Source organism: Monodelphis domestica, chromosome 5, assembly GCF_027887165.1.
Source record: "Monodelphis domestica isolate mMonDom1 chromosome 5, mMonDom1.pri, whole genome shotgun sequence".
Classification (NCBI taxonomy): domain Eukaryota; kingdom Metazoa; phylum Chordata; class Mammalia; order Didelphimorphia; family Didelphidae; genus Monodelphis; species Monodelphis domestica.
The window spans coordinates 225,288,165-225,313,258 of NC_077231.1; the positions used below are offsets into that span (position 1 = coordinate 225,288,165).

Consider the following 25,094-nt stretch of genomic DNA (forward strand, 5'->3'; position numbering starts at 1 on the left):
TCCAGCAATATTTCTACATATTGACCTGGACCAGGTTTGGGGGCACCAAATTAAGGTGATAGTGCCTGGCTTTTAATTGGTCCTTTCTTCCCTGGTCAGGCCTTAAAAGGAATGTGAGGGAAAGAACATTTAGGACAGGCTGGTGAAAGTCTTTCATCAATACCACAGCATCACTGCATCTGAAATTGGAAATGCCACAAAGAACCCATCTACATTCCTGATACAGAATTGTCAACATGCCCACCACCATACATTTGTACATATCTTAGCTTTTAGAATACAAAAGTCCTCCTTACCCTAGGTGTTTGGTTCCTATTAATAAATTAGTCTTCAAAATTATTTCAAAACATATTCATGTTCATATTCATATTCAATGAATCCATATTTTTTAAATATTTTTAAACAACTGGACTTTTTTTTTTTACTCTCTCCACCCAGATCCATTTCATCTCCTATCTTGCTTTCTTTCCCTGCATGTTTTATACAAAAGATACTGCTCACACTTCTGTTTGTCTAGTAGGGCTTCAAAAATGCAATGTTGGCTGAGCAGTTGTAGGTAATTTCTTCCAAGCACCCCCAAAACAGAACAAGAAGAAAGGAAGCTCAGGGTCTCATTAGAAAAAACTCAACGCTCACACTAGAAATATGCATTTTACCAACCTGTAGTCAAAAAACAGCTCTTCACCAGTCTGGATGGCTCTCTTAGCAAAAATACCTATCCTGTGATCACCGTTAACCATCATAACTGGAAAAAGACACACAGACCCATGTCAGCGAGCAGTTAGTACGGGGATAGCACAGCCACAGGAAGGTTAATATGACTCTTATACACATTAAACATTTGATTGACAACTATTCCTGGGCATATAAAGAAGACTGCAGCCAAACTTACTTAGCTTTTACTGACTTTTACTTACTTACCTTTTGCATAGCAGTTGGGATTTACTGAATGATTTGCAAAACGAATTTTGTTACCCTTACGAGTTGCATCCACCACAAAATCTAGAAAAGATAAGTTTAAAGCAAGTTTATAACAACAAATACACAAAAGTTTGAGAAATATGCTACTTAGTTCTCAGGTCCTTAAAGAAGCCCAACACAAATGTGTGCTTAAAATGTCTGATTCCCCCCCACCCCCGGAATTCAGAAAAATTGGTAAAATTTAGGTCAGGAAGACCTAAATTCAAGTCCAGCCCTAGGAAACTTAACTGTAAAAACATCATTCTTTGTGAGGATCAAATGGATCCTTTCTTTATTTAAAGTTTTAATTGCAAAAGTAGCGTCAAGGCCACCCTACTCATGCCCCACCTTCATTTCTATATTTATTATTAGTATTTTTATGTGATCAGGTACCTCTGAACTTTAAATATGAGAAGGGGGAAAAACTGCCTCTTAACAAATTTAGTAGTGTCTGTGGCTGCCTTTCTTCCTCTCTGTTCTCACACAGGAAGACTCACAATCTCCAGGACTCAGTGATGCCGTGCACATTCCACATTGACCCCCAGTCCCATCCTCGCCCCCCCCCCCACTTCATGGAAACAATGCAGCATCTTTTTAAACAAAATTGAAAATTCAGCATAAGGATGATCACATGGTCACCATGGCAGCTAAACATACCGTTATTCAAGTTGAAGAGAAAGCTGCACATGTACTTATCATAAACTTTTCCTCTTCTGTCAGCCTCATCCTGAGAAATGATCTAAAAGGAGAAAAAGGCCACCTGAGTCCTTTTCAGCAAAGTGCAAACTGCCTTTCCCTGGTGACACTGGGCAGGCTTCATCTTGGAACTCCACAATTTCCCCTTATTTTCTTTGCTACAATGGTGGCATCTTTCCTCTGGACCTGTATTTAAGGCCACTGTGAATTTAACAAGGACACTTTTTGGTCTTAGATGGCACTGTATGAACACTGGTGGGTCCATCACTAGGACTAGGCATTCCACAAGCATTTAGATGCTGAAAGGCAAGAGGCCTTTTTTCCCACTGCCTACAGGAAAGATGCCACCATAAAACTAATTTATGCCCATTAACTTGCCTTACCTCACCACAGTATTCAGAGATGAATTCATTCTTTTGCACAGGATCTTTGATGAAAATTCCCCAACCTGCCACATCAGATGGTGCCAACAGTAAATGCTAAAGAAAAAAGCCAGAGCCTAGAATCAAAATTACAAGGAAAGCTCAAATGCCTTGAGGACAGAATAATTACTCTCAAAATGAGTAAGAGTGAATGCTCCAGTTGGTTGACAACAATTTGGAAAACAGAATGTGTATACAGTCCCACAAGTTTAGTGTGAACCTAAGAAGAGGTCCTGCCAAGCTCAAATGATCCACTTTGAAGCAAGAATGCTAAATATTGGGCAAGGGCCCAAGAGGGCTCCAAAGGGGACTTGCCCATCTCAAACACACCATTTTATACCTAAATACAGAAAATATGTCACTTCGACAAGGCCCACACCTACTTTCTCAATAGCAATACTAACTTCAACTATGACCTTGATAAGTCCAACAGAAATATAAATAAAAGAAAACCATATAAGGGCTGGAAAGAGAAAAAACAAAAAAGAACAAACAAACAACAAACCCGGCATAATAGCCTAATTTCTTTCTTTCAGGTCCTCTTCCATGAAATCCACCTAAGGAACAAGTCTTCCTTTACTTCCACCATACCACACATACACTATCCTGCCTTTCTAACCCGTTAGATAAGACTGGGTGCACAGTACTTAAAACAAAAACCAAATTAATATTAATTCCCACCAGCTATTTTAATGTCTCTTCCCTTTGTGACTCAACAACTTGAAAAGGCTATCAATGCCTTCATTCCAGCAATTAGCACACCTAACAAGTGCATTAAATAATAAGGTGCTTGATTAATTGCAGTAATCTGACAGTTCAATTAAATATACTATTTTATTGCTTTCCCTATTCTGAAAGTTGAGCTATGTGAGGAAGAGTTAAAGATATTTCTGTGAGCAAGTTTAGAAAGAAAATCTAAATTCATGAACTGAGAGAGAATTAGAAAAACTTGGGGTTAAATGGCAGGAAATGTAACATTTCTGAAGGGCCCCAAAACAAAATGGCCAGATCTGTCACAAACCTTAAAACAGTGCAAAGCTAGAACAGCACTGAATATATTATGAAAATACTATTACATTTACATAAATACAACCAGAAAGTTCATATGCAAAGTGCAAAATGGCAATTATTTACTTGAAAATCCTTTTGCTCCATAATTCTATACATTTCTGGGAAACTGCCAGAACACTACCTATATGTAGTTAAGACAAAGAGACCCAAGTTCCAACAGCATACTAGGAAGACCTAGGATATGGTCACTCTTTGGAGTCACTACTTTCTGCACACATAAGAGACCTATAAGTGATGCCGAGCAGCAGCATCCTTGATGCAGGGCTTCCCCCACCTACCTTTTTGGATCCTCTCTGTATGCTACAGTTCTTGCAGGACACGTTTTTGCTGTCCCAGTGATCCGCAGCCCCACATGTGAGACAGAGGTCTGGATCACACTCACGCACAGCCAGATAGCAAGGGCACTGTTTAGTGTTGCATTGTGCTTTACAGCGGCACCCAGGGAATCTGTTTTGGCCTTCAGAGAGGGTGGGAGAAAGACATTAATACACAACTAGAATTAGTTCAATCAAATCAAATGCTCCATAGATATTATTTCTTTATGAGGAAATATTTATGTATGTGGCTCCACAAAATGTTTGTATTAATTCCTTGCCCTAGAAGAATACATTTTGAAATTCTAAAGACAAAAAGTCATTCTTTACATCACATTTGAATGTTTAATTAACTTGTTTTGTTTTTGTTTTTTGTTTTTTTTCCTGGGTGCCTCTAACACTATACCAGCTGTATTATGATCTGTTTTAAATGGAGAGGAGGGAAAAAAAAGAAAGGCCCCTTCTTTCAAGACAGGTTTGCCCAGCATGCAAAATAGCTTTAGAAGCTCAATGTTCCTTAAGTGAGATTTTCCTAAAGATGACCTCATGAGTAAATAAAAAAGTGTAAAAATGCATACTTTTATTAAAAATTAGCACTCAATAAATATTTGTTGAATGAATGCTTCAGATTCTCTTACTAAAAAAACGTTTTTGATGCTCATCCTATTACAAGGGGCATGACAGTGCACAAGGATAACAAATACTTACATTCTGAGCTACACTGACAAAACTTCTCACAAAAGTTTTGAGCAATCACGCATGGGCAAGAACTGTCACAAGGCTGACGTGGATGATCACAGGGTTGATAGTTGTAAACATGGTTAGAGGAGCCATCTGAATAAAGATATTAGTATGAAAAGCAATTGAGCCAGGGAACTGCAAAACTATTATGTATAATTATCAAGTGGAAATCTTCCCTCTATCCTCTGCAGCTTAGCTGGATTTTCTTTACTGTACTTTACAATGTTACACGTATTCCTGTTTACAAAGTGATGGCAAAAATTAGGAAATGTTAATATTTCCCAACCCCCATGAGTAGAAGCATTAATTTTCCACCACATCTCAGCCATTTTTCCAAAGCAATTTCCCTTTAACACAGACACTGCTTCTCTCTATCCCATTAGTTTAGATTATGGGAAATACAGTAGGGTAATATCTAACGGATTAGAAGTCTGGCTCCCTTTTTGTTTTCTTTAATAAACAACAATATCTAAACCCTGCATAGTGTGGCTAATCAGTTATATGTCAGTTCGTTGTGGCACAACAGTCTCCCCATGATGAGGCCCTAAAAACAATTAAAAACCAAAGTAGTAGAAATGCTTAAAGGATAAAAGTTAAATGGAAAGATGCTAACCCTTTTTCAGTTGTATCTTTCTGCAATGTGCAGCCCACAACCTGCAAAAACACAAAAAAAAAAACAACACAAACACAAGAAAGTTGACAGGCGACTCCTCCTTTGCTGGAGCTGGGGAGTTACAGTTATAACTACAAACCCAACGCAAAATTACATAAATGGAAATGTCTGTGTGTGACCAGAACACCAAGACTTGAATGAAATCAGTGTTCCTAGAAGACTCATCTACATCCTGGCATCTCAAGTGCTATCTGAGCAGAACAACAAGCTGACCACTGAAAACATTTAACAAAAAATCAAACCCACATTCCAATATGGAGGGCAGAAACCCAACAGATCACTTCTGCACACTATAACATCCAATAACAGTCCGAGCTCCCCCAGTTTCCACTGGGCTGGCTATTCACCTAGCTTGATCATCTCTCCTCATTGTGGCTCTGGACATGATCTGCTATGTTGTGCATCCTCCCATCTCCATTCACTGTTAATCATCAGAGTAACCTACATGATGAGGACCCTCTCCAAAAATCTTCTGACATCTGCTTGAGTTCAATTCCTGCTGGCAAAAGCTTATGAATTCAAATTCTTGAGTACTGAATTTGTAGGCCCCTGTATTGTGGGGGAGGGGGGGGCGGATCAAAACAAACCAGTAAGCCAATTGCTCATTCTGATTAAGCTCCTGGGGAACGGGGAGGGTCCTGTAGATATCCTGGGTTAAGCCATTTTTCACCCACATGGTTAGCATGTTAGCATGAACCACAGATTTAAAGAAAATAAGCCAATTAAAGCAAGAGAAATCTGTACCGTTATTTCCCAGAAGTAACTATCATGGGGGGAAAGAAATTCAGAGTCTTCATATAAAAAATTGAGGAACTATGACTAGGACTGACAGAAACAAGAGTACTAAGTAGGGAGGTTGGTAATAACTTCTTACCCATCTCAATCTACTATTTTGTGTTTACAAAAAGTTCAGTGAGAAACTGTCATTCATCACACTTCTCTATGCTAAATCTGACAGTCTGCTATATTTCATAAAACTAGTTTGCCTTAAATACAGTACAGTATACCAAGTAGGAAAACCACTCAGGACCCCCCACAGCAGCTGGTGATACTGGATCTATTTCCTATGGTTTATATTTTCAGGTTTTTTAAACTACTTTGCAGCACACTTACCGGTGTTTCCTTTTTTTCTTTCTTGGAGGCGTATCAACATCCTCAGCAGGAACTGGAGCTATAATACTAGATTCCTTTACTCTAAACTCATAGACCTGGCAAGAGACAACAGTTATGTGCCATGAAGCAGGATTTACTTAGGTACTTTGTTCCTGGGGTGGTTGTGATACCATCACAGCCACATCAGAGCTCTAAAATTTGACACATAAATCCTCCACATATATAGCTTTCAGCTTCCTACAACAACCTATCTAAAGTTACCATTTTTCAGGACTCAAAAAAAGATTTGAGAATAATCAAAGTGAAAAGTAAATATTCTTTTAGAAAATTATACATTTAGCCTTTATTAAGGTTTTTCAAATTATATTCTTACCTGTCTACATGTTTTGGTCCCAATCAACCTAGCAATGGCACAAAAATTATCATAGTAAGTGCCAATAAGAACTCTGAACATTGAGGCTTCAGCACCACTCCATTCCACATTCTCAGGAGGTTCAATATTTGGCTTCATTTTGATTGGCGTTTGACACCTGGAGTTTGCCTCTGCAAAAATCAAGATCAATAAAAATCAAGATTAATAAAGCAATGTGTTTCTCTCCCAATCAGAACACTGTAAGGTTGAATTTCTGACTTTTCTTAGGGTATCTAAGAAGCCTGCTTCTCAAACAAAGGTATATGGAACCAGTTACTGGCTTTCAGGTGTAATGGAGTCCAAAAGGACAACCAAAACTGAAAAGCACTATCTGATCTGACTAGTCCTAACTTTTTTGATATCTCCCATAAAACTATTTTCCAGATTCATGAAACTGTGCCTGAGTGCATTAATACGAATTTAGAAGATCAGAAAGTAGAGAAAGGAAGAAAAGAAAAGAGCTAGAGCCACAGCTAGATGAAGCTCTAAAAACATAAGAACTAAGATGCAAACCTCTAAAGTTCCTTCAAGTTCTAAAGCCATAACCTAGTATGTTTTTAAATGAAGTTATCTGGTCTCTGTTATATCAAAAGATACCATAATGTTAGTCATATAAGCTCTAAGATTCTAAAATAAAATGCAAAATTCTAAATGACATAAAATAAAACTTTTCAATGCACTATCTTACCAGAAGAGCTGGAAGTTTCATCTTTCTTTTCTTCCTCCTCCTTATCATTATTTTCTCCCCCTGTTTCAGTCCCAGCTTCCCTATCACTGTCTGTATCCTTTGATTCCAGCACGTTAATAGTTGGTGTGCTGGGTCTACTGCTGTTATTTGGAAGCCTTCCTCTTCGACGACCTCCTGGGCGCTTAGGTGGGGTCTTGATTCGCTCTGCAGTGAGAGCAGCAGCAAACTCTTTTGCCCCTTCCTAGAAAAAAGAAAGTCACCTTCAAGATGTGCTTCCCAAAAGTCTCTCAATTTGAAAAAGAAGGGGGGGGGGGGGATAATAGCTAGTCAAAAAAATTAAACAATTAGAAAGCTATGTGAAAACAATTTCTATTTATAATACAAACTTAGCTATTTAATTCTAATTCTTTCTACACCTGCATACAGAATGTTTCGGGGAATGTCTTTCCAAAATTTTCATAAGGGCATGATCATTGTCATTAATACCAGGAAGAAATGAAAGTAATTGCACAAACAAAATATTTTACTGTTTTGAGTGCACAAATTAAAATTATATATGTATATATAAAGTTCCAGAAAAGTAACAAAAAATTTCTATAAGCCACATTTTAAATGAATTTAGAACCTTCAATTAAAGGTAAAATACTTTGATGAAATGATAAATCCTATGGTAAGAAGGCAGCTGGGTGGCTCGGTGGAATGAGAGCCAGGCCAGGGATGGGAGGTCCTGGGTTTAAATGTGCCTTGAGTCACTTCCTAGTCCTTACCAATACACATCATTGATTCCAAGAAGGAAGGAAAGGGTTATTAAAAAATTCTTCAGTAATAGAAATAAATGCCTAAACTTTTATAATTTTGATTCTCATATATTGTTTGCCTTTAGCACAAATTCAGAACACATACCAGATGGATTATAAAACAACTAAGCATATGTTCATCTTGTTTTCCTTGTGCCTATTTATTCCGTAGGCCCCAAAGCATTAAGAGTATAACCAGGGAATAAGAGTAAGGTTGGGGGGATTAATAAAACTTGAACCGGGGACTGAGTACAGAATTTTGGGATTCTCAGTTTTCAGGTGAGCCTAAGTTCTTGTGATTGATTCCTGTAAAAAGATACAAAAAAGGTCCTTTCCCCCAATATGAAACAGAAAATAATAACATTAAAAAAGTATTAAGGATGGATGGTCAAAAGGGAAGAGATCAATGAGAGCTCAGTATTCTGCCTGCTAACTGTCCATGTTAGAACACTGTTCAAGATGGCACAAGCATAGCACACAATGAGAGATTGTGATCTTAAAGACCTCCACCAAAGTCCAATAATTCCTGGGCAATAAAACAACAAATCTTACCAAATGCTGGTAACAGTGTGGTCCACAAGGTTTATTATCTAGTGCTGTTTCTGTGTTCTTCCGCTTATAAGTGTTGGGTGTTGCATGGAATGCTGTAAAAGAAATAAAACCATAAACTATCCAAATGTATCTTTGGGTACAAAGTCAGTTACTTAACTAGTTATCAATATAGCTCTAGAGCCAGTGACTAGAAAACAGTCATCGTTATAATTATATGTTATTTAATAACTTTTTTGGCAGATAATGAGGATAATCACATTTCAGTTTGGTAATATCAGTCTCTTCCAGAAAAGGCAACTGAAAATTCTAAGGTGATTAAGTGATTTTATTTTCCCCTGGAAGGTGAAGTTAAATTCATTCTTCAAGCCATGATTATAAACATTTATTTAAAGAGAGTCCTTATTATCCTCTCATAATCTCCTAGGTCAGCAAGAAGCTCTATAATATTGGGGAATGGGGGGTGAGGGGCATGCAGAGTTGGCGCAGAAAGGCAAGTACTTCTATGCCAAAGAACAAGATGTCTTGTAAGAAGACTGGGTCACAAGTCACAAAAAATGAAGTCATGAAATTCCAATATCTATAACTTTATATTGATGAGTTTATTGCTGGAGAAAGAGATGTATTGCCTATAAACATCTCAGATTGCCCAAATAACATGGTTTGTGTAAAAAAAAAATACAACTTGTGCTTTATGAAATTTGAATTTATACAAGTGAGGCAGCTTCTGGAGACATTTTCTAGAGACCAAAGGCAAGTAGCTGAGATGCTTGCTCTATTTTGAAAATAGGTCTAAACAATAAACAAAATAAAAATAACATAACATTTAACTAGAAAATTTGCATGTTTATGAAAACTGTACCTTTTAGAATAAATGGAAATCTTCATTCATCCATGTAAAAAGCTCAGAGAAAGAAGACAGGGCAGGAAAAGAAGGGAAAACGGAGACAATGTTTCTTAACTAAAAATTAACTAAAAATTTATTTCTCTTTCAAGTTTGTGAGCTACCCTTTCCCAGAATGAAAAACCAATATAGCACCTGACTAATTGGGGATTTAATCACAATGTGACCAGGTTGGAAATATTTTATAAATACTTAGCATCTAAAAAGTTAAGATCTCATCACTTATGAAGGGATTATTCCTGTAATTGGAACCAATCTGAAACCTGGAGTCTTCGTTTACTACAGCAATTCTAAATAAACAAAATGCTTAGAAAATTATGATTGTTCCTATTAGCTATGTGAATTTATTTTTATTGAGAACTATCTACTTTCATTATTATGCTTCCACATACACAAATAATTTAAAGATTTATTCTTAGAGAATCAGTTACTGACTTGGTGAATAAACAATCACCAAAATAACTGAATTAGCCTCAGCTAACTATTTCTGTTATTAAGAACTAAAAACCTGAATCTTTATCTGTGTATAGAACCCACTATCAAATAGTCCATTTTGAGGCAATATGGTAAATGGGATATCCCAGAGCCAGGAGCACCTGGTTCCCTGTCCAACTGACCACGAGAAAGTTATTTAACTTCTGGAAGGTTCTAGCAACTCTACAGTTAAAGGGAATTCCTTTCAAAAAGCCCAATAATATAATCATAATTCCCATTAAAAAAAAAAGTCTAAAACTAAGGTGTGAAGCAACATTAACTTTAATCAACCATATTCTTCATAAATTAGCATGGTGCTAATCCTTTATATTTTCCCTAAAATTAAAGAGAATCATCTTTATTAATTACATTTCCCCCTTAGCAGTTTGAACAATCTGAAACCACAATTCTTTGGGGGAAATGTTTACATCTAGAAAAAATGTTTAAACTTGGTACTTAAAATAATCCTTTTAGATTCTTAAAAGGTTAAGCCATTTCTGCAGATACTTCACCCTATTACATTGGTGGGTGGATACATACCCACCTACATTAAAAGATAGATTTTTAACTTACGATGTAACTCAGGAAAGACATTAATATGAGAAAGATTACTGAAAGAGAAATTAAAATAATTTTTAAGTATTACAAAAAGAAAATAATATACCATATATTAAAGGACTTTAAACATGCGGAAACTACCCATAAAAGCCCAATGACAGATGCTTGGGTTTTCAGAATTGATATCAAAAACTTTTGATGAGTTTAACCAACTCATAATTGCAAATGTGAGACCTAAAGGTAGATAATGTGCTGACTTTAGGAATTCAATAATTCAAAAATAGTTCACCAAATAAATATTATATAGCACATCTCAAATGAAAACTCTCAGAATAAGTGAGTTACTACAAATATATTAGACGTAGAAGGGAAATCATAGAGAGATCATCTAGGCCAGAAAAAAAAAATGTGGGCGTAAACAACTTGCTAAGGGCTAGACAGCTAGTTAAGTACACACACCCAGGAACTAAACTGTAATCTCATTCCTTTTACTTTGAGTATTCTTCCTACTATCAAATAAATGAACCCTATTTTACATATATAATCAATTTATTCAATCCCTAATACCACATACAATATTCCTGTTAAGACTTACATGAAAATTATATCAACATAAATGAGAAAATATTCCAAGATGTCAAGTCTGTGCATTAATTTCACCAATAAGTTATTTTTAATTTTATATGAAACGTGATAATTTATTTGCCTATAAAGGCAACTTACAGATCTCAGAAAGGTGATGTCAGAAAACCAAACATATTCCAAGTGTTCAAAAATGCTTAAACCTCAACATACTATCTATGCTCACATTCCAAGATGAATCAAATCAGTTTAAGGTCTCCGTGAATTTACTAGGTAAAAAAATTTAAACAGACTGCAAAACTTCTCCATGTCCTTATTTATTGTCAGGAATGTTTGGTTCCTCTCATTCCATCCATCATAGCCACTATCTTCTATCTCTCCCCAACAGTTTTTGAACAAAAGTACAGCAAATTTGTAGGTTTTATCAACAATTTTAGGGTAAGCATTTTGTGAATAAAATGTGGTGATTCCTATGATTATAGTTTGAAAATGAATATCTCAACATAAAAATTTCTTTGGAAGATTCAATACATGTAATTAAAACTGTACATATGGTATATTTCTTATTGTTCAGATTTTTTTTTAAAATAAAAACCTTTACCTTCCATCTTGGAATCGATACTGTGTATTGGTTCCAAGGCAAAAGAGTGGTAAGGGCTAGACAATGGGGGCTTAAGTGACTTGCCCAGGGTCACACAGCTGAGACGTGTCTGAGGTCAAATTTGAACTCGGGACCTCCCATCTCTGGGCCTGGCTTTCAAACCCCTGAGCTACCCCGCTGCCCCCTAGTTCAGATTTTTAAGAATATTTCAAAGATCCAGTGACTTTGAGAAGTGCTCACCAAATAGTACTGTTTAGCCTTACCTGACTGACTCCGTTGAAAATTATAATTACAATATCCCTATCTTTTTGCTTCTTCCATTTTAGCCTTAAATGTAGCAAGACCTATCTGAATTCCAAGACACTGGACTTTCAAAAAGATAAAGCACCAACTGACTACGCTGGACCTTGCCATCAGTAATTTACAATTCCTATATTAATTACATAGTAAATTAGCCCCCTCAAAACTCTGAATATTGTGTTTCTCAATATAATTTTTTTCCCTAAAGGTTCAGATTTAGAAGAGTAAAAACCGAAGAATTTGACAAAATAAATCCAAGTACAGAGACAAAAAAGAAATGGCTACAATGGACAACACAACACCTCCTACCCCAAGCTTTTCGTTATCAGTCAAATAAAGTTAGTTTGAGGCTATTAAGTTCCTAATTGTTCAACAAGCTCTTACTAGCTTTTGTTGTAAACACTGTAGTAGATGGCCACAGCAGCTGGGAGTGCCATCACTATCAGGTGCCTCTTAAGAACAGCTAACAAGTACCACAAGTGTTATTTAAACAAGATTCTACTTACGTTCTTTACACCTACTTAAATAGTGGCACAAATAATGAACTGAAAGGCCATAAAACTAAATTATACTATAATGTAAAAAAGGTTAACATCCTTTATTATTTAATGGATTTGTTCATTTTTAAAAATTAAAAATTTGGGACACATTATGATAAAAATTAAGTTGCAGGTAGGTGGGGTTCAGTGGATAGAGCCAGGTCTGAAGATAGGAGATCTTGGGTTCTAAACAGACCTCAGATACTTCCTAGATGTGTGATCCTGGGCAAGACACTTAATCCCAGTTGCCTGGCCATTACCACTCTGCTACCTTGGAGCCAATAATTAGTATCCATTCCAAGACAGAAGGTAAGGGTTTTGGGGGGAAAATAAAAGTTAATTGGAGGTAACATTTTGTGATTCTATGAGAAACTTACAGGCTATATCATCCTCTGGGCAAATCACAACTTCTCTACCTTAATTTTCTTATCTATAAAGTGGTGATTAATAACTAATAATAGTACCTATATATACACCTCAGATTTTCATTAGCATTAATTGAAAACTGATAACCCTTAAAGCAATACATCTTAGTCAGTCACTGCTGTTATTCTGAATTAATGCCTCTACTTGCCATTTAAGCTCTCTGGACTTCAATTTCTTCATCTGTAACATGAGAGGCTAGACTACTTCTAGAAAGCCTGAGGTCCCTTCCAGTTCTAGAATTCTGACTCTCTTACTCTCTCTGCTAGGATTATATTGGAATACAACACAAAATGCTGAAATGAAAATTACTTTTTTAAACATGCTGTTTTGTTTTCTAAATGACTAAGGCTTTGAGAGCTGTTATAAAAGCTATGTAAAAATGAAAGTCCTGAAACGCTCAGCATGGAGAGCACAAATGTAGTGAGTTAGCAAATTGAAATTCATTTATCTTAGATCCAAATAAAAAAATCTACTCATTAAAATGTTAATATTAATATTAACTTCATTTTATGACTAATCAGATCAGGTATGAGTAATCTACAAATTTCTCTGGATAAAAGCAAATTAGCTGGGGGGATTAAATTTAAAAGTTAAGAGAGAATGGCAACAGAGAAATGAAAATCAGGAATAGATATAGCTGATGCAGGCAATTCTAGAAAAACTGGAAGAAAAAAAGCAGACATAAGCATTCAAAAAGCATGGATAGCAATCTGGAATTATTTAGTATAAGGTCAAACTACTTCCTATATGATTATATGGACCCTAAACATCCTCCTTAAAAACGATAAATGATGCCCCCAAAAGTCTATAACATTCAGGAATATTGTGTTTAATTCAGGTAACAATTTTGGCAAGACTTACACTTACCATAGTAGCTAACAGTATGGTTACTTAAATAGGTAAATATCAATTATCTGGAAATCTTACTTATATGGATTACAAATTTTTGTTATCTAATCTCAGTAGGCCATTACTGCTATACAAGAGTTTTTTCTTAATTACCCCAAAGTCTCTATTATTATTCCCCAGTTACTATTCCAGACCTCCCACTTCATTTACCTCTTTCTTCTTTTTCCCTCCCAGCAAAGCCAACCTCCTACTTTATGAAAAACTAAAGAACACTTATTTCAAACTTCTGCTCCTTCCCCAAAGCCCTTTCTCTTCATTATGTTCCCATTCCCTCCTCAGATCTCTTGACAGAAGTGGATCTTTTGTGTTCCTGAGAGTCCCCTTAGATCATTTCTTCTCTTCTCATCCTTAGGTATCAGCTCTTTTCCTGCCACCCAAAAAGTACCTGGGGTCTTCTTGACCCTAGCAGTCCTTTAAGCTATAATCCTGAATCTTACTTTCACAGGCAAATGTTCAGCCATATACATTCACTCTCTTCCAATTTTTTCCTCAATCCCTTGCATTATAGCTTCTGACCACACACTACTTAGCACAAATTGCTCTGGGGTTACCAACAATCTCTTAATGGCTAAATTCACTGGCCTTTTCCTAGTTCTCATTTTATTGAATATCTTCTGCTTTTCATACTGATAGCCACCAACTTCTTCCTTGGATTCTGAAATACTGCTCTTTCTTGATTGTTCTCACATTGGTCTCACCATTTCTTTCTAGTCTCCATTGCTACTTCATTCTGTTCCCATTCACTAAATATGGGCATCCTCCAAGGTTTACTCAGTAACACAGGCTCTCTTCTTCAGTGTTTCATCAGTCCTAAGGATTCACTGCTGGAGGACTCCACATCTATTTAGCCAACCTTAATATAGCTCCTCAACATCAATGTTTCATACAAATTTTCTGCTGTATTTTGCCACCTGGATTCCCATATGCATCTCAAATTCAAAATGGCCAAAAGAGTTACTCATTCTACTTTTCATGAAACCCATCCCAACTCCAAATTTATCTCACCAGTTTTCCAATGATCTAGATTCATAACGTTGGCATAATTCTTTCCTTTTCACTCTCCTGCATCACCCTCTACCCTAAATATCAAGTCACAAGTCTGGTCACCTCTGCCTCTCCATGATTCCAGGGATTCTCCCATCTCTACTCTCAGTTTATTATCCTAACAGACTTTTATGTCCTCTGACTTAACTCGAACAACCATCTCTCTTCCTGCTTCTGATTTCTCTCTTATGCAGTACATACAACTCCATATAACTTAACAACTTGATATTTCTAAACAGCAGCTTCTGATCATGTCTTTCTTACCAGAAAATATTCAATGGATCCTTATTGCTCTGGAATAACCCTGGCATTTAAAGCCCCTCAGTTCAACTCCTATAGCCTGTCTAGTTCTTTTTCATACTACTTCACTTGATATGCTTTTACCTTTGTTTGCAAGAGGTTCCCTATGAATAAATGGCCTTCCATCTCTCACCTCCATGCTTTTGAAAAATATGGTTGTCCAAATCTGATATGCATGCCATCCTCTCTGCTTAGCTCTTCTCACAAAATTCTTGGCTTACTTCAAAACACAGCTAAGTGACTAATTCCTACATGTGGCCTTTCCTGATTCCCATCATTTTAATGCCGCCTTCTTGAAATTAATGTGTATAAAGTTATATATTCATGATGTATCTCCATAATAGAAAGTTAGATCCTTAAAGCCAAGGACTATTTCATTTCTGTCTTTGTTTCCCCCACAGAAAGTGCTTCATACAAGTTTGTTGGATTTAATTCTTCAATAATGCTGAATAAATAAAATATTATTATGTGTGAGCAAGTACATTTGACTAAGGAAATCTAACATTTTCCAGCTATTTGCTCACAGGTACTATTCACCAAAAGAATAACAATGTTACAAAGATTTGTTGAAAAAAGGATAGAATCTAGGCAACCACCTCTTTTACAGGATTTCTTCTTCAACATAATGCATCACATGAAAATAAAAAAAGTGGCATGAATAAAGACCACCAGGCTGGGACACAGAATAAAATGTCACTTTACATTTATATCATGTCTTAACAATTTATAAAGCCTTCTCACATATGTGCATAGAAGTGATTTTAAAGTCATACTCTTTAAAATGAGCTTCTACCTCTATTCCAAGTTATTGGAAAATGTGAGTACAAAAACATTAACAAAGTATAAAAAGCACTACTACAATTTCCAGTAGGCAAATAAAAAACTAGACAACATCAAATTAAAAATACACTTAAAATGCTAAACATAAGATTAAGTAATAAATTATGATTGTAAAAACTGATGGCATTTTCCCTAAATGGGGTTATATTTCATTTTTTCTAATCTGCATTAAAGATAACATTTTATAAGCAAAAAAAAGTAAACCAAAACGTACAATAATTGAACTTACGATGTAAGAAACAGTCATATTTAAAGCAGCGCCTGCAGAAGAGAGTATGAAATGAGTGCAGGCTTTGCTCCCTCTGAACAGACTTGGCATTTGGTCCATCTATGTTTGGTGTACATTCAGGAGGAAGGGCTCCTGGAAGTTGCTGCTCTGTTAGTTCTTTGTACCTAAGAGAAATAATTTTTAAAAATTGGTAATGGGAACAAAGTATATTTTTGAAAACTAAATTTTTAGCAGCATTTGACAAAAGTGTTCATTGTAACTGTCTTTTCAATATTTAGCTGCAGACATACACATAAACATACAAAGAGGCAGCAAAAAAAATCTATCAATGGAGGCAGTGAAGTAAACAGAACTAGGAAATTAACACACTATGACTACAAAATAATGTAACTAGGAGAGAAAATTAGCCTCAATACTGAGAAATGATTGGGTCCCAGGTATACAAAGTAATTGTAATACAACTGATTTATTTTCTTTTTTAAATCCTTTCCATGGCAAAGGGATATATCTGTAAATTAATGCAATATGAAAATGAGATAGCTTTTTTTTAACCCTACCTACCATCTTAGAATCAATATGGTATAGTGGCTCCAAGGCAAAAAAGCAGTAAGAGCTAGGTATTGGGGGTTAAGTGACTTGCCCAGGGTCACACAAGGTAAAAAAGTATCTGAAGCCAAATCCAGACCTGGCTCTCTATCCACTGAGCCATCTAGCTGCTCCTCACTTTTTTAAAGTGAAAGAAAAATATCTCTTGCATCCAAACCTTTCTCCCTACTCACAGAGCTACCATCTTAGGCTGGGCTCTCATCACCTCTCTCCTAGGTTATTGTGAATAGTCTTCCTACTTCAAGTGTTTACCTATTTCAATCTATTTACCTCATTGCTGCAAAATTATTTTCCCCAAGTATAGATCTGACCATGTCACTCCACTGTTCAATAAACCCCAGTGATTTCCTACTGCATTTAGAACCAGATCTAAACTCTTCTATTTACCTTGTAAAGTCCTTCACAACCTTCTTGGTCCACAAACTTATTGTGCCTATATAATTCACCTATCTGCATAACTGAGGGCTGGCAAAATATATATATATATATATATATATATATATATATATATATATATATATATATATATATATATTTCTTGCACCCCACACTCCAGCTCACAATTGCAGTGTCTTATCCAAGCCTCTCCTCTTGCTGTGAATGCTCACAGCCAACCTGCTCACCTCAGTCTTTCTTGCACTACTTTATACACAAAGCCTTTCCTGAGCCTTACAACTGCTCTAAGTTCTCACTCTCTCAAACTGCCTTGTATTTAACTATTCTTAGCTTATCTTTATTCTGTATACACCCAAAATGGAGGTAACTTAAAGTGTTTTCCTCCCAATATTTTTCAAAAATAACTTATTTTTTACATAGTGTATACCCAAATCCTTTGATACTTGAATCATCTAGCATGCAGTAAGGGTTTCTGAGTAGATTACAATGTCATCTGGTAACTGCCATGTTAGGCAATTTCTCCAAAGCTCATCCTGCAGATAATCATGAAACCTGTATGTCCTGCTATTCCAACTATATCGGAGAGCTTCACATAAGGCTAAACCAGTTTTTCCAATTCTTCTATGAAACTAAGAAAGCAAGCAAGACAGGACACTGTGTTGTGAAAAGAACAGTGAATTTGGGAATCAGGAGGACCTGGATTCAAATTCCAACTCTGTCATTTCCTAAATAACCTTCATCAAATGATTTATCCTTCTTGAGCCTTCAAGACTCCTAATCTGTAAAAGGAATAGGTGGGACTAGATAGCCTCTACAATCCCTACCAGCTAGCTCTGAGTCTATGAACCTCTATCCTCTCATCAGAAGGGACATGGCTTTGATTATGATATACAGAAGAATCCTTTATGATTTGCCAAGAATAATACAAGAGGCAACTATTTTATCCCTTATCTATTTAGGATTAATTTCTCCAAAGCCTGGAAAGGTTGTCACTGTCAACCATTCTATTGGGTGATTGGGATGCTCCACCACTATAAGGAGTAACTTAAGGTTCCATGAAAAAAAAATAGTAACTTCTATGTTACTCCCAGGCCAAAGTAAGATTCTTTGGATAAGACCAAATCTTAGTAATATCACTTTATAAAAGTGTGAGAAGTAGCCCAGGTGGCTTGTGGTTCTTCTGTCCCCAACTGAATGACAATTTGGGGAGAGGATAGAGAAGTCAGAACTTTAAGGCACACACACAAAAAAGTCTCTATTGAAAGGTTTCTTGGAAAGGGGCTGGCCAATAAGATTCATGTTAAGATTAACATGCTGTCTGGTGTCCTCCACAGTTTGGTTAGATGGCATGGAAACACTTCCAAACATCTAAGATTCCTTCATTCAACAGATACTTAATTGAGCAATACTGTATTCATGGAACTTATAGGAAGCATTATGAGAGATAAAGAAGTCATCATACCTTCTCTCATGTTGTTTACAGTCTAATCCGTAGATATGTCATACATGAAATTAAGAAAAGGTAAAAAATGAAAGTGCAATTACAGAAGTAATATTTGCAATTGTAATTTAGCTCAGAAAAGGGAAGGTCCATGTTAACTACAGGGAAGGCTTTATAAAGGCACAGCATGCAGGTAAGTGGCTCAGTGTTTTGAGAGCCAGGCCTAGAAATAGGAAGTCCTGGGTTCAAATGTGGCCTCAGACACTTCCTAGCTGTATGACCCTGGGTAAGTCACTTAACCACCCCCACTACCTAGCCCTTACTAATCTGCCTTGGAACCACTATACAGATGGAAGATATGGGTTAAAAAAAAAGTGAATGGAAATTTTTTTGTATTTTATGGATTTATTTGGGATATCTAATTCTGACTCAAATAATGAGAATAAATCACTACTAAAATAAACTGTAAGCTTACTGATATAATTATGGGTAACACAGGTTTCTGGTACTAGATTTTGCATATGAGAAAACTGAAGGTTCAAGATGCAAGGAAGCTTGGTATAATAATACAAAAACCTGGATCTAAAAGGATTGGTAACCTTAATGCCTTCTGGGGCCCATTGCTGTATAGATAGGTTTCCTGCAATGTCCTTGATTCCCCTTAAATGGCATTAGAATTATCTATTCTTCTTCTGCTCTAATCTTGTAATAGATAAATTTGCTTTATTAGTGAAAGGGAAGACAAAGTTGCTTTTTTTTTAACTGAGTCTTTGGGAAGGGGAAAGGATGACATATCATGAGTTGTTACCCAAATCCCAACAAATGGTAGCCAGCTTCACCATTTTAACTACATACCCATCTAAGGATGGAAAAGGCAAGGCTAAAATCAATCAAATATCTGAGAAATAATTGAGAAAAGTTGTACTTTAACAGGAATAAGAAATGTCCATAAGAGTAAGGGAAGACTGAAATAACCACTGAAGAACAAATTTTGAGAGGAAGCAAAACTAACCACCAGAAATAAATGCCATGATATGTCAAGGACCTGTAATTCTGAAAGTTTGGGAACATTTCATATGAGAACTGCTTTGAGATCATAAAAGTCTATAACTTGTCCAAGGCTTGCCAAGGTTGGACAGTACTTAATTATCAGAGGCAGCATTTGAATCCAGGTCTCCTAGACTCCAGAGGGTTATATTCTAACCACTGGACTATACTAACCCATAAGCCAAGGCTTTTGGAAAGGGAAAATGCAGAGCTAGAAAGTCCTATAGCCCCAAGCTAGTGGAGAAGGTATTTATCACATTTTCAGGCCCCATCCCTACCTACTGGTCTTATGAACATAAAGCTAGGCTGAGAGATAGAAGAAAAAAAGCTTTTCCCACATTGTTACCCTCTAATCCTACCAGAATTTCAAACAGTCAAAGCTGGCAATCTTAAGACAAAAAAAGGGAAAATTAAATAGGCTCAGTTTGGCCAAACCTAATCAAATAATGGATAAGGCACATACCCAACTCAGGAAAGAGGATACCTAGGTCAATAATAAAAGACTTTAAAATCCCAAGTGAACTCACTACTTACCCTAAAAAACATCAGGGGATAACCCTTCCATATTTAACATACAAACATGCATACATACACATAACATCCACACATACATACACAATTCTGTTTTGTTAAAGAAAAGATAATGCCGCAAAACGGCTGGTCAGCTATGTCAGTTTCATTTCCAGGAGCCAAGAAGGGGAAAAAACAAGTATTTATTAAGAATCTGCTGTGTACCAGGCACTATACTAAGTGCTTCACAAATAACATCTCATATGATAAGAAGAAAACAAGTTATATTTAAGGCAAGGAGGTAGCACTTTAGGGAGAAAAAAAAAATCTTACTTCTCCTTTAGCTCTTCTGATGTTCCCTTATCAGGAAACATTGAGGAAATGGCTTCAAAAATCTTGTCAGAAGGAAATTTCCGAGGTGGGTGGCTTTCTTTATCTAAACAGAAATGGGGGTGGGAGGGATACTATGAAACTTTCTTCAGATATCAAATTCTCCAAATCCAAGTATTAAGACAAAAATCAGTCATCAAGAGAGAAATGACTAAGTGCTAAGTTAATAAACTTGAAATGAATAAATAATAATAAATGCAAAAGTAAAAAGAAATAGCATTTACATCTACCAGGTATGCTAAAAGCAGCACAAATTCTAAATCCCAGAATCTGTATTCTAGTGCTAGCTAGAACTAACTAGCTTTGTAATCATGTACTACAAGGTATTTTATTTATCGAGAGCTCAGGTTCCTAAACTCTATAATGAAGGAGTCGAAACTAGATGACAAAAAGATATTCAAGCTCCAAAGTTACATAGTTTTATAATTCTTTGATGTATTCTTCAAGCCTTTCTACACTAGCATAATCCTGGGTTTTCATTAATCTAGTAGCAAAGAACAACAGTAAGTTCTAATAAATGTTTGGTGAGACCAAAGAGGCAAATTTTTTTTTTGTTATTTGGCTAGTATAGAAGGTCCCAAAAGTGTTAGTGAAGTTTTAAGCAAAAAGTTAGTAAAACCACCATTTATTGTATTAGTTTGAAAATAGTCATACATAAATACTGCTTTAAGAATATAAAAGACAAAACATACCATCATCTCTGTTATCCTCTAAATCTTTTTGTTTTTCATCTCTCAAATCAGGATCATCCCCATCATCATCATCTTCATCATCACTGTATTGACCAAGAGCATTCACCAACTCCACAAAAATCTCATCATTTATAAACCCACATTCTGAAATTAATCACATTTAAATGTTAGGAAAAGTGCCAACCTAATCTCTTTATTTTGAAATAAACACTGTATCACTTAGAACTAACATGCAAATTGGATATAATTTATAATTAATTTCAACGCTAACTCTAATAAAATCCTGAAGTTCTGTGGCCTGTTCCCATCATCCTTGAGTCCTAACTCCTAGACCAGTCACCTACCACAAAAGGTTCTAGAGATGGACCTTCTCTTTGCCTCCTACCATCATAATCGATGTAACTCTTCATCTCAAGAGACCCTACACTCAATGAATATCCTAATAGTAGTGTTAACATATTTCCTTCATCCTTCATCCCAAGTGAAAGTAACATTTTGTTAACAATCTGGAGATTCATCAGTTTCTTCCTAAGACTATTTCTCCTCTACCACTTTGTAAAAATCAGGGACAAGGATATTACTTATTTCATTCCACAGAAAACGGAGACACAAAAGACTCAACAGAAGCCATGACATATTCAGAAAACCCATAGGGACACACAATAGCCTCACTTCTCTCCTTGGTGATTTCTTCCTAGACCCTCCATTTTAGGGAAGGTTCAGGATAACTAGCCTTCATTCCTCTCCAGAATCTGCTCCAGACTTCTGGGACTTCTTCAGTCTGTTCTTCCTTTTCTCAGCTTTAACTCATTTTTGTTTATGGTCTAGGAGATCTTGAACTCCCTGATTGGAAAGACTGTCTTTCTTGTTATTTGTGACCCTTCCCTCTTTTTAGGGTAGTGTCAGACATATAGTAAGCAGCTAATAAATGGCTGTTTGCTTTTTCTTCCCAAAAATTCACAAATCTGTATGAATTTAAGGCACTGCAGCAAGCAGGATAAGGAGGGGAAAGGAGGTGTGTCCTCAGACACTACCTAGCTATATGACTCTGGCCAAGTCATTTAACCCCCATTGCTTTGCCCTTACCACTACCCTGCCTTGGAACCAATACTCATTAAAGGATTTAAGAGATGATACTATAGGGCAAGAATACTTCCTAGTCTCCAACCAGTGACCTGTGAGCAAGCATTGATTCAAGCAACATATAGGATATAAAACCCATGGATAAGTGCCATTTCTAGCAGAATATTCCACAATTAATAAGAAGGAATGTACTTGTTTTGAATTTGAAGGACTACCCCAGGATCAATTTACTAAATTATTTTATTAAACCTCTGTAAATATTTGAGAATAACATATCTAATTCCTATATTATCTGATGCCGTATGTTTAATTGCTCCTTAAATAATTTAGCATAAAATTCTTATAAAACCTGTCATTCAGGATGAAAATAAATTCCAAGTTTGTAAATGAGAAAAATTAGACGTGGCTAAGTGATATGGCCTCATAGTATTTCTCTAGTTAGAAGCAAAAAATTTAATATAACTTCTTCATAACCTGTTATCCACAACTAAACTATGTTAAATGAATGAACTCTACCACTCCTCAAAAAATTAAATATATCAATGTGCTCACCTCTATCTCCATGTACTTTCCCATCATAATTTTTAATTAATTCTTCAATGAAAGTTCCATCCTGATCAAGGACTTCATCCCCCATATAAGGAATGTTATGTAAAACTGTCTCATCTTCCACCTAAAAGTAAAATGTTTAAAAGGCCGGTTAATCTCAAAAGTAGCAAAATAGAAAATTAGATGCTTTTTGTTTTAAACCTTCCGTCTTGGAATCAATATCGTGTATTGGTTCCAAGGCATTAGAGTGGTAAGGGCTAGGCAATGGGGGTTAAGTAACTTGCCCAAGGTCACACAGCTGAGAAGTGTCTGAGACCAGATTTGAACCTAGGACCTCTCGTCTCTGGCCTGGCTCTCAATCCACTGAGCTACCCAGCTGCCCCCACTCTTTCTTATAGAACATTATATGAACACAGTTTTAGGGTTTATCCAAGCATTACACCCTAGCAACCCAATCTAAAGTGGTAAAGCATAAGTCTTTTGTTCCATAAAGATAAAATTACAAAAGAATTGTTTCACTAGTGAACCAAGAATTACTGAATGGCCATTTTGGAAAAAAGCACAGTTGGAAACTCTATAGAAAGCTGTAAAAAGGAAAGCAGATAATACATACATGGAAAATATATAAACCTGTACAAAAGAGGAAAAAAGCAAAAAAGCCAGCTAAACTATGATCTTTAAAAGATCTCCAAACTTTTAGCTAATCAGACCTACTTTTTTCAAGTTTTTTATGATATAAAATTATAGTGCAAGCAAAAAAAAAAAGGACAGTCCTTTAAAGTTTATGGCACCAGGATATCACCTATATATAAAACTATAGACTACTTACTTCAAAATGAAGAAATAAACACTTTAGTATTAGGATAAGATGTGTATCAACTGAGTAGAGTTATTCAAGGAAGGCTGAATGAGGAATGTGACTTTGTAGCCAAGTTTGGAAGGAGAGGGCCAAGGCTTAGCACAGGGATCAGGAGGAGGAGGGCACTTTGGGAAGAAAAAAAACACAATAAGAAGCAACTCATATGCAAAGGACAGAAGGCAATTTTTTTTTTTGTGGATAGAGGAAAGCTCTCATCTGGGAAAAGCAAGAAATAAAGTAATTTGATGAAAAGAACAATTGATGGTGGTCTAAGTCACACATGTCTGAGAAATCTGGCTTGGAGAGAAAATGAATGGGAAATCACATCAGGTTTCTGAGTGATACAATTAAAAGCACACTTTCAGAAGATGTGATTATTGTCACCTACTATATAGTCTGGATTTGTATAGTACCAAGAGGACAAAGATCAAGACAATAGGCAGATTGGCTAGGTAGTTACAGTATTCACATAAATGTGAGATAATAAAGATCTGGAATTTATAGCTAAGGAGCAAAAAATTAAGAAGGGGAGGACTTGGAGGAGTTACTATAAAACATGACATGGTAAACAACTGGATATAGAAGGCCAAATAAAAGGGAATTGACCAAGCACTACGATTTTAAGTTTGAAAGTTTCCAAGAATAATGTAATGTATCACAGAGCTTAAGTTAAAAGTTTTAGAGATAAATTTGAAAATTTAATTTTTTGACATGTTGGCATATAATGATTCAAGCTTTCATTTGCTATTTCTCCCCCTACAGTGATTTTTCAAAATTTGTATCAAAAGTCCTATTTTCTCTCTTTCATTCTTTTCCACTCATCTCCTTTCTCTTAGAGATTTATCTTTCTGTTTGGAAACTGGGACTGTGATATATGACCATCATTTACCTCTGCAATTAAATCTACCTCCCTATACCACAAAACTTTTATCTTTAGTAAAGGAAAAGAAGTCCCCTTTAAAGGGCAGAAAAATATGTATGCTCAATTTGCTATGGCTGTTGTCCAGCCAAAAAGTGAGTGTTTTAAATATAATATCTGATGATAGCCTTAGAAACTGTTATGTCCTTACAGAATTCACAAAATATGAAAATATTGCATCTTCCCCCCCCCTTCACCAGATACCATTGCAATCACATTAAGACTCTCAAAATTAGTTTCTAGAATTCTAAAACCTCATTCACTTGACTGCCACATAATCAAATTTAGAAGGAAATAGACTAATGTCTACACCTTACTAAAAGAAAACCAAGAGTTTGGGTTTGTTTGTTTTTTTTAATTTTTTTTAAACCTCTGGAGATTTCTTAGACATATTAAAAGCTTATGTGGAAACAATTAATTAGCAAGTTTATTCATACTGATCCCAACTACTTTCCAACAT

General features: G+C 35.9%; 1 protein-coding gene across 14 annotated transcripts in view; it reads right to left on the reverse strand.

The window, feature by feature from the left end:
* EZH2 (enhancer of zeste 2 polycomb repressive complex 2 subunit) overlaps positions 1-25,094 on the reverse strand; it is a 110,220-nt gene that overhangs the window by 446 nt on the left and 84,680 nt on the right. For 7 of the 14 annotated variants that reach the window (XM_007504524.3, XM_007504522.3, XM_056799844.1 and 4 more), the window contains 15 exons: positions 22,860-22,980; positions 21,225-21,368; positions 20,476-20,578; positions 16,128-16,306; positions 8,440-8,531; positions 7,091-7,331; positions 6,364-6,533; positions 5,991-6,085; positions 4,818-4,858; positions 4,172-4,297; positions 3,428-3,606; positions 2,040-2,135; positions 1,618-1,699; positions 922-1,002; positions 661-745 (listed from right to left, as the gene is read on the reverse strand). In XM_007504524.3, the coding sequence (XP_007504586.1) occupies positions 661-745; positions 922-1,002; positions 1,618-1,699; positions 2,040-2,135; positions 3,428-3,606; positions 4,172-4,297; positions 4,818-4,858; positions 5,991-6,085; positions 6,364-6,533; positions 7,091-7,331; positions 8,440-8,531; positions 16,128-16,306; positions 20,476-20,578; positions 21,225-21,368; positions 22,860-22,980 (1,835 nt within the window). The remainder of the gene's footprint in view (positions 1-660; positions 746-921; positions 1,003-1,617; positions 1,700-2,039; positions 2,136-3,427; positions 3,607-4,171; positions 4,298-4,817; positions 4,859-5,990; positions 6,086-6,363; positions 6,534-7,090; positions 7,332-8,439; positions 8,532-16,127; positions 16,307-20,475; positions 20,579-21,224; positions 21,369-22,859; positions 22,981-25,094) is intronic. The other 7 variants (XM_001363210.4, XM_003342059.4, XM_056799846.1 and 4 more) reach the window with 3 other exon arrangements.